Source organism: Cyrtonyx montezumae, unplaced genomic scaffold, assembly GCF_038088225.1.
Source record: "Cyrtonyx montezumae isolate F1298 unplaced genomic scaffold, pur_monq_1.0 scaffold_38, whole genome shotgun sequence".
Lineage (NCBI taxonomy): Eukaryota > Metazoa > Chordata > Aves > Galliformes > Odontophoridae > Cyrtonyx > Cyrtonyx montezumae.
In genome coordinates, this window is record NW_027072043.1 from 389,156 (window position 1) to 398,249 (window position 9,094).

The window sequence follows — 9,094 nt, forward strand, 5'->3', positions numbered from 1 at the left end:
TCTCTGGCGCTCTAGGGAGCTGCTCCACCAGTCAATCTCCCGCTCACAGTCCTTGATGGCCCTCAGTCTCTCAACCTCCTCTTTCAGTTCAGCCACCATGCTAAGCAGTTCTTCCACCTGCTCACACCTCGCACAGGAGAACTGCTTAGCGCCCTCATCCAGCAGCAGAAGGCTCTGGCACTCCTTGCAACCAGAGACCTGTGTAGCCACGCTTCTAGGCAGACCTTCTGTCTGGGTCACCACAGCCTTTTTAAGGCAAGCCCTCTGTCTAGTAGAGAGCCCTCTGTCATATTCTGATATACGTAATATTGGCATGGGCACTAGGGAAAGGCAATTAGATAGGGTAGGGGAAAGCCTGGTACAGGATGGGACTCGTGAAAAATTATTGAATGTATTGTCCTCCTACCATCGTAAAAAGTACAGAACATACCTGAATATGGGGGGGGGGGGAGATTGATAACAGCCATTGTATGGAAATGTATGTAGCAATTGTATCAGAAGTCTGAGAGCCTGAGATGCTCAGCCAGAGAGTGCCAGGACAGGTTTGCCTGCGTCAGACCCAGGGTATATAACCAATGGATTTCACTGACGAGTTGCGAAATTTCTCCCTTGTCAGCAGGAGGTGTGTTCCCAATCTTGCAATAATGAATAAATTTGCTGCTATCACTGAGATCTTTGCCTAACCCAAAATTCTTGATTTAGAGCATTTCTAACACAAAGTTATTAATTGATCGAGATTGACTGGAGGAATTAGAGGGAAAAATTCAATTTTAGAATGGGGTCTTTTGTAGCCAGGAGAGGTGTGTGTAAGATCAAAGGCAGTTTGTAATGATGAAGAAGGAGGGGTTGATACTGACTGGTGGTCGTGGGATTAAAGCTAAGAGTTATTTTTTCTGGAAGTCTCCAACCTTTAAGGCGGGCATAGCAAACAGGTTCCCACTGATGTTAAGTTAAGCTGAGGCATTATAAGGAAGCTTTACTTAGCCCTGAGTGGGACCAAAGTGAGAACGTTTGGAAGGATCCGTTAAGCAGTGTTGCAAAGACGACTAGGGTGGGTTTTGTTTGTATGCTTGCTTGTTTTGCTTTGTTCTTCTTGTCAAGGGCTGTGTCAGATGAGGGTGCGTTATCCCTCCCCTGTGACACTACCACTTTAAATGCGATAACAAACCATGCATTCCAGAGAGCTTTGATGTGAGGAGGTCACAAGTACAGCTGGGTTAGCAGCACAAAGCAAAAGGATGCAGCGTTGATCACGTCAAAGTTCAGAGGAACAAGCCCTGCAGAAAGATGTGTAGGGTTTGTAAATTGCAAAGCAGAATGTGAGACCCTGACCACACATTTTCCCCACTGAAAACGTGAAGAAGAGGAAGAGGTCGTTCCCAATTATGCTGAGGGCGGTTCCTTCTGGGTGGCCTTACAGTCTGTAGATAGACACCAGCGAACATCAGAGCTGGCCCTCGTACAGCAGAGAGGTTAACCGTGCTGGTACCTTCAAAAGAAGACCTAACAGAGAAACCAGGAGAAGTGGTTAGGACAAGAGCTCACCCAGCTGCAGGGAGATGCTGTCCTCAAGAGCAGGGCAGCTGGCGATTGCCTCTTGCTGAGACATGCTCATGGCTCAGAGAAGTTAAAGAAATGCAAGGACACACAGCAGTGGGCCCCAAGCACGTTGTAAATGGAGCACGCTTGAATTTCAGATCTTCCACCTCGTGCCGTAGGGACTTGTGGAAACAAACTCTATAACCCAGAGTTAGGTGATAAGGCAGGTAAGGTTATTCAGCACTGTGCTCACACGCCGGGTGCCAGGGGGATAACCCTAACTGACTTGCACACTGAAGGGAGAAGTGACTGCAAATTTAAGAGCATAAAGCATTCATAGTCGTTACATTTCGGAGGACTGGGATGGATTGTCACAATGAACTCCAAGAAGTCGCTTCCATAAGTCCTGCCTTGAATTCCTTGGGATGGGCATGTGCTGTGCCTCCTGGTGGTCATGGGTGGGGGTCCTGAAGATGAAGGCCGTAGGGCTTCCTCGCTGTGCACTTTTCACCTCGCTGCAGTTGGAGATGCTGCTCCAGCTTCTCCTGGGTTTTGTGGTATCAGCTCGTTCCAGTGCAGCAGTCTGTCAGGGTGCTGCTCAATATCAGTGCCCTCCTTATTGTTCTTGCTCAAGGTCCGTCCCTTTCCACCCTTTTACTCAATTCTTAACTTTTAGTTTGACCCATTCCTGTCTCAGTAGCAGAAATGTAATGTTGCTGAACTTCAGTCTTTTTTGTTTCAGGGAGGACAGCAGATGCACCAAGTCCATGCTCTGCAGCCTCCTGTTTCTCCAGGGGGTGGGAACAAATTTTCCTGACAATTTGTAAGTGCAGAGTGAGCATCTGACATATGTTTCTCACCCGAGAGCCAGACAGTGTCTCTGGCAGTTTGGCACACAATGATTTGTTCCATTGCTGCTGGAAATCTCAACTCTTTGCTGCAGGATCTGTATGCTCAGCTTCCCAGATCCGAGCTGGGTTGGCACTGACATTTGTGCTGCGGTATTTGTGACAAAGACTTTGCCGGATATCCTAAAGAGCCATTGGAATTAATGTACACAGACGGGCTGGCATTATTCATTCACTGATCACATGTTTCCTGGGACTGGTGGGGCTGATCCCTTCTGGACACTCTTTGTTCTGACTTCAGGCCTTCCCATTCCATAGGAGGTAGACAGGGGAACTGGGAAAGCAAGACTATATATATTGATATACAGCACATATGCTGTAGTGCTTTAACAGTGTCTTTACAAGATTGGATTACACACACAATGACAGGAGCCCCTCCCATTGACTCATGAGGCTCAGAGTGGTCCCCATTTCTGTCTCAACTCCTGAACCCACAGAAATAAGGGGCCTCGGTGGACCTGGATCCACTTCTAGTCCCAGACTTCTTTCCGGCTTTGTGTGTAAAGAATCATATGAGCAGAGTCCAAGACATAACCTTCGAGAAGGTCACAAAGCTCCAAACTAAGCTTGAGCCTCTTACAGCAGATCTGTATGTGCAAGGTGTCTGGACGAAAGGGGGAGAAGGATCTCTGCTAAGGTGTGATCTCGACTTGCTCTTTGTACTGGGGTAAGATGACTGTCTTCTTGCCATGCTTTGACTTTAGTCCCCTGCTCAGTCAGCCCACAGCAGCTCAACTGTCAGCTGTCAGTTTTGCTTGCAGGAGCCCGTGAGTTTTGAGGAGGTGGCCGTGTATTTCAGCAGGGAGGAGTGGGCGCTGTTGGACCCTGCACAGCGAGCACTCAACCGGGACGTGATGCTGGAGACGTACGAGTGTGTGGCCTCTCTGGGTGACCACTCTTTCAGAAAAGAAATGCTTCCTCAGGTCTAATCTAAATCTTCCCTGGCACAACTTGTGGCCATTCCCTCTCGTCTTGTCGTTATTTATCAGGGAGAAGAGGCCGACCCCCTACTCACCACAACCCCCCTTCAGGAAGTAGGAGAGTGCAATAAGGTCTCCTCTGAGCCTCCTCTTCTCCAGACTGAACCATCCCAGCTCCCTCAGCCGCTCCTCATAAGACTTGTGCTCCAGACCCCTCACCAGTTTTGTTGCCCTTCTCTGAACACGCTCCAGGGCCTCAATGTCCTTCTTGTAGTGAGGGGCCCAAAACTGAACACAGTACTCGAGGTGCGGCCGTACCAGAGCTGAGTACAGGGGGATGATCACCTCCCTGCTCCTGCTGGCTACACTATTTCTAATACAGGCCAGGATGCCGTTGGCCTTCTTGGCCACCTGGGCACATTGCCGGCTCATGTTGAGCCGAGCATCAACCAACACCCCCAGGTCCTTTTCCTCTCTACATTCTTCAAGCCATTCTGCCCCAAGCCTATAGCATTGCATGGGGTTATTGTGACCAAAGTGCAGGACCCGGCACTTGGTCTTATTGAACCTCATCCCATTGAGCTCAGCCCAGCTATTCAGCCTATCCAAATCCCTCTGAAGGGCCTCCCTGCACTCAGGCAGATTGACACATCCTCCCAACTTGGTGTCATCTGCAAACTTACTGAGGGTACACTCAATTCCCTCATCTAGGTCATCAATAAAGATATTAAACAAGATGGGCCCCAAAACTGACCCTTGGGGGACACCACTCGTAACAGGACGCCAGCTGGACTTCACTCCATTCACCACTACCCTCTGGGCACGGCCCTCCAGCCAGTTCTCCAGCCAGAGAAGAGTGAACCTGTCACACCACGGGCTGCCAGTTTCCTCAGGAGAATACTGTGGGAGACCGTGTCAAAGGCCTTGCTGAAGTCCAGGTAGACTACATCAACAGCCTTTCCCTCATCTACCTGTCTGGTCACCCAGTCATAGAAGGAGATGAGGTTGGACAAGCACGACCTGCCCTTGGTGAACCCGTGCTGGCTGGGTCTGATCCCCTTGTTGCCATGCACGTGTCGTGTGATCTCCCTCAAGATCATCTGCTCCATAACTTTCCCTGGTACCGAGGTCAGGCTGACAGGCCTGTAGTTCCCCGGGTCTTCCTTACGGCCTTTCTTGTAGATGGGAGTCACATCGGCAAGCCTCCACTCTTGTGGGACCTCTCCAGATAACCAGGAATGCTGATAGATGGCAGAAAGTGGCTCGGCAATCACCTCTGCCAGCTCCCTCAGCACCCTTGGGTGGATCCCATCTGGCCCCATGGACTTGTGGCAGTTCAGATGGAGGAGTAGATCTCTGACCGTCTCTGCTTGGATCACAGGGGGTGAATTATGCGCCCTATCCCGGAAAATGTCTCAGCAAGAGGCAATCGCTGTCTGCCCTGCTCTTGAGGGCAGCATCTCCCTGCAGCTGGGTGATTTCTTGTCCAAACAACTTCTCCTGGTTTCTCTGTTAGGTCTTCCTTTGAAGGTACCAGCACGGTTAACCTCTCTGCTGTACGAGGGCCAGCTCTGATGTTCGCTGGTGTCTATCTACAGACTGTAAGGCCACCCAGAAGGAACCGCCCTCAGCATAATTGGGAACGACCTCTTCCTCTTCTTCATGTTTTCAGTGGGGAAAAAGTGTGGTCAGGGTCTCACATTCTGCTTTGCAATTTACAAACCCTACACATCTTTCTGCAGGGCTTGTTCCTCTGAACTTTGACGTGATCAGCGCTGCATCCCTTTGCTTTGTGCTGCTAACCCAGCTGTACATGTGACCTCCTCACATCAAAGCTCTCTGGAATGCATGGTTTGTTATCGCATTTAAAGTGGTAGTGTCACAGGGGTGGGTTAACACACCCTCATCTGACACAGCCCTTGACAAGAAGAACAAAGCAAAACAAGCAAGCATACAAACAAAACCCACCCTAGTCGTCTTTGCAACACTGCTTAACGGATCCTTCCAAAAGTTCTCACTTTGGTCCCACTCAGGGCTAAGTAAAGCTTCCTTATGATGCCTCAGCTTAACTTAACATCAGTGGGAACCTGTTTGCTATGCCTGCCTTAAAGGTTGGAGACTTCCAGAAAAAATGACTCTTAGCTTTAATCCCACGACCACCAGTCAGTATCAACCCCTCCTTTTTCATCATTACAAACTGCCTTTGATCTTACACACACCTCTCCTGGCTACAAAAGACCCCATTCTAAAATTGAATTTTTCCCTCTAATTCCTCCAGTCAATGTCGGTCAATTAATAACTTTGTGTTAGAAATGCTCCAAGACAAGAATTTTGGGTTAGGCAAAAATCTCAGTGATAGCAGCAAATGTATTCATTATTGCAAGAATGGGCACTCACCCCCTGCTAACAAGGGAGAAATTTCGCAACTCATCAGTGAAATCCATTGGTTATATACCCTGGGTCTGACGCAGGCAAACCTGTCCTGGCACTCTCTGGCTGAGCATCTCAGGCTCACCATTGTCCGACACGACGGCTACATTATATTTCCATACGACGTCTGTTCCCAATCCCACCCCATATTCGGGTATGTTCTGTACTTTTTATAGTGGTAGGAGAACAATACCTTCCATAGTTGTTCACCAGTCCATCCTGAGCCAGGCTTTCCCCTGCCCTAACTAGTTTCCTTTCCCTAGTGCCCATGCCAATTTGACATAGGTCAGAATGCCCCAGTCTGAAGTTTACTCTCTTTGGAAACGTACCCATGATACATACAGAAATACTGTAAAACACGCTGGTTTCTTATTCCACATCTATCTTGGCTGATGCAAACTGCACCCAATCACAACAGTCTAAACACACTTTAATCTAAATACACCTTATGCTGGACAATTGTCCCTTCTCACAGTGCTAGGTACTTGAATGTGCCAGCTCCCTCAAGGAATGGATGAACAGGGAATTCCTCCAGGGTGATATAGGTTGGTTTGCTCAGGAATAGGGATTAGTGCATTACTTTAAGGACCAATATACTGGTTTAACAAAAGAAATCCACGAGTGATTGTTCTAAAACTTTCCATTTCAGCTTTATTGGATAAACAGTCTTGTAATCCCAATAACTTTGCACCAGGGACATAATAGAACTGTTTTCTCTTTGTCCTCAGTGATTTTGCCTCACGAGAAGCATTGGAGTCACAATAGAATACTTTTATCCTTTTCCTCCAAAGGTGCAAGGACATTTTCTTTACCTGAGATCCTGTCTCCTGAAATGATCTCAGAATTTTTTCAGACACCCCCTCCTTCAGCTCCTCCTGTCCCCTGGGAGCAGATATCAGCTGAGAATGAGCTGTGAAACTGCCGAAGGTCTGGCAGTCTGCTTGGGGCATGCTGCCGTCTTTTTTATGCCATTCTTTAGATTGATTTTCCTCTGCTTTAGCTTCTGTTCCCTGTTCCCATCTATTTCTGTTATTCTTTCCTTCATATGCAGCTTCCAAACCTGGCATTTTGCAGTAACACCTCTCTCCTTTCATCCTTGTGTGGGCCTTCACTCATTCAAAACAGATATGCTTGTAGTGATTTAACGGCACCTCAATAAGACTGGAGATGGCTGGATATACTGCAGAGAGGTAGGGCTGCACACATACCGATAGGAGCCCCTCCTGTTGTGTCACAAGGATCAGAGTGGTGCCCATTTCTGTCTCAGCTCCTCAAACCACAGAGGTAAGGAGCCTTCATGCACCTGGATCCACTCCTGTGCCCAGACTTGGTCAAGGTTTTATGTACAAGGAATGGCATGTCTGAAGTCTAAGAAGAAGAGAAGAAGATATGCCTCCTGAAGGAACTTCACATTCTGGCCCAACAGCATCAGAAAAAAGGACTGCAAATAATGGCCACCAGTGCCTTCACAATATGCATTGTGGCGGGTATTGCAGGCATGACCCAACGCACTTTGTATTCTGAGGCAGTGAAACAGCAGGAGATTATGCCCTATGCGCTCACTTGTTGGTTCATGTTGTGAAGGATTGGAGAGCAACAGGATTGCCTGGTCACAGCCTGAACCAGTGAATGAGCACCTGAGTGACCAGAGTGGACGAACCCAGATCCACCCATCCTCTCTCTCTCTTTTCCTCTCGGTGGTGCTTCCAAATGTTCATCTCTGAGCGCATATATCATCTGAGCCAGTGTGGGTTGGGCCCCTCCCACTTTTGCCCTATTCCTTCCAGGGCACCAGAGTTTGCTGCATTCCTGAATGCAAACCATTGCTGAGAGGAAGGAGTTAATTCCCCTTTCTTTGGTATCATGATGTACTGCGCCTGTATCTCAATAAAGGCCCTGCTATCGCGCTTTTGTTTTTTCATTTACAGCTGTGCTCCCTCACAGCTCTACTAACATTTCTATTTTACAAGCAGCAGTTCAACTTCTGCCTTCCAGCCATGACCATCCCAACCTGCAGGAGAGCAGCACTGGCTCCAGCACATCCATCTCGGGTAGGGGCCGGGAAAAGCAGGCAGGAGAGGCATAGGGGTGAGGAATGTGGATTCAATCTTTGCTCCAAAGGAAGCTGCTGTGTTTTGTCCCAGTGTCATTCATTCCCTAATTGATATTTCACAGTGGGGAGGGACACTGTGCAAAGTTGCTGGACAAGCAGCTGTGCCAGAATGATGGAGAAGCTCTCATTTCTACTATTTCTATTGTTGCAGCTCCACTTCCAGCCCCCAAACCCACGGTGATCTCTCTGCTTGAAGAAGGAGAAGAGCCCTGGATCCCAGATGTGGGTAGCCATGAGGCCGTGGCAGGAGATGTCAGCACAGGTGAGGTGGTGGAGGGAAGGAGGAAGCTGAAGCCATGAAAAATATCTCTGGTGGAGGAGAATTTGGGGCACCGTGTGCTATTTCTGGATTTTCTTTGTCATCCAGCAGGTGCTGGGATAAGAAAACTATGGAAGGGTCTGCAGGAACGTGTTGTGGTCAAAAGACAGTGTGGTAACATCTGCATGGAAGAAATCAGAAGGGATGTGCAAGTGGATCAGGAGCAAGGTCAAGGTGAGCACATGAAGACACAAGAGGGTAAAGCATCTGTTAAGGCATCAAGGAACACACTGGACTTCAGTACAGGTCAAAGTCTGCTTGAAGACCCCAGGAGTAAGGACGTGTGCCGGAGGAAAAAGCAGAATCCATGCCCTGAGTGTGAGAACAGCTTTAAAATAGATTCCAGCGTCGTTAAGCACCAGTGCATACACTCAACAAAGAGCCTGTACAAGTGCCCTGAGTGTGGGAAGACGTTCAAATGGAGATTCCCAGCTCTCTGATCACCAGTGCAGCCACTCAGGAGAGAGACCATAAAAGTGCTCTGAGTGTGAGAAGAGTTTTAGAAGTAGTTCTCATCTCAAAGCCCACAAGCACATCCACACTGCTGACAGACTGTAGAAGCACCCCCAGAATATGAGAACCTTCAGAAGCAGTTGGAGCCATGTTTCCTACCAGCACATGTACAATGCAGACACAGCCTGCAATGCCCCAGACATGGAATAGCTTCAACCGGAGCCACAGCCTGGTTACCCACTGTGGCTGTGTGTGGTGCTGAACCACACAATTTTCTTGTCCCAGGTGTGGGATGAGCTCCAACCACTGCTGCATCCTGATCAGCTAGAAACGGATCCACCCAGCGCAGGGACCACAGAAATGCCAGCACTGCAGGAAGAGCTTCATCCAGAGCTCTCTCCACATTGAATGT

General features: G+C 48.6%; 1 protein-coding gene across 1 annotated transcript; it reads left to right on the top strand.

Moving 5' to 3' along the window:
- The first annotated feature begins 2,012 nt into the window (after positions 1–2,012).
- LOC136054534 (zinc finger protein 582-like) lies at positions 2,013–8,787 on the top strand. The gene is given in 4 exon segments (XM_065745825.1): positions 2,013–2,021; positions 3,209–3,335; positions 8,062–8,172; positions 8,654–8,787. Coding segments are annotated over 4 exon segments (381 nt in total).
- Positions 8,788–9,094: the final 307 nt, after the last annotated feature.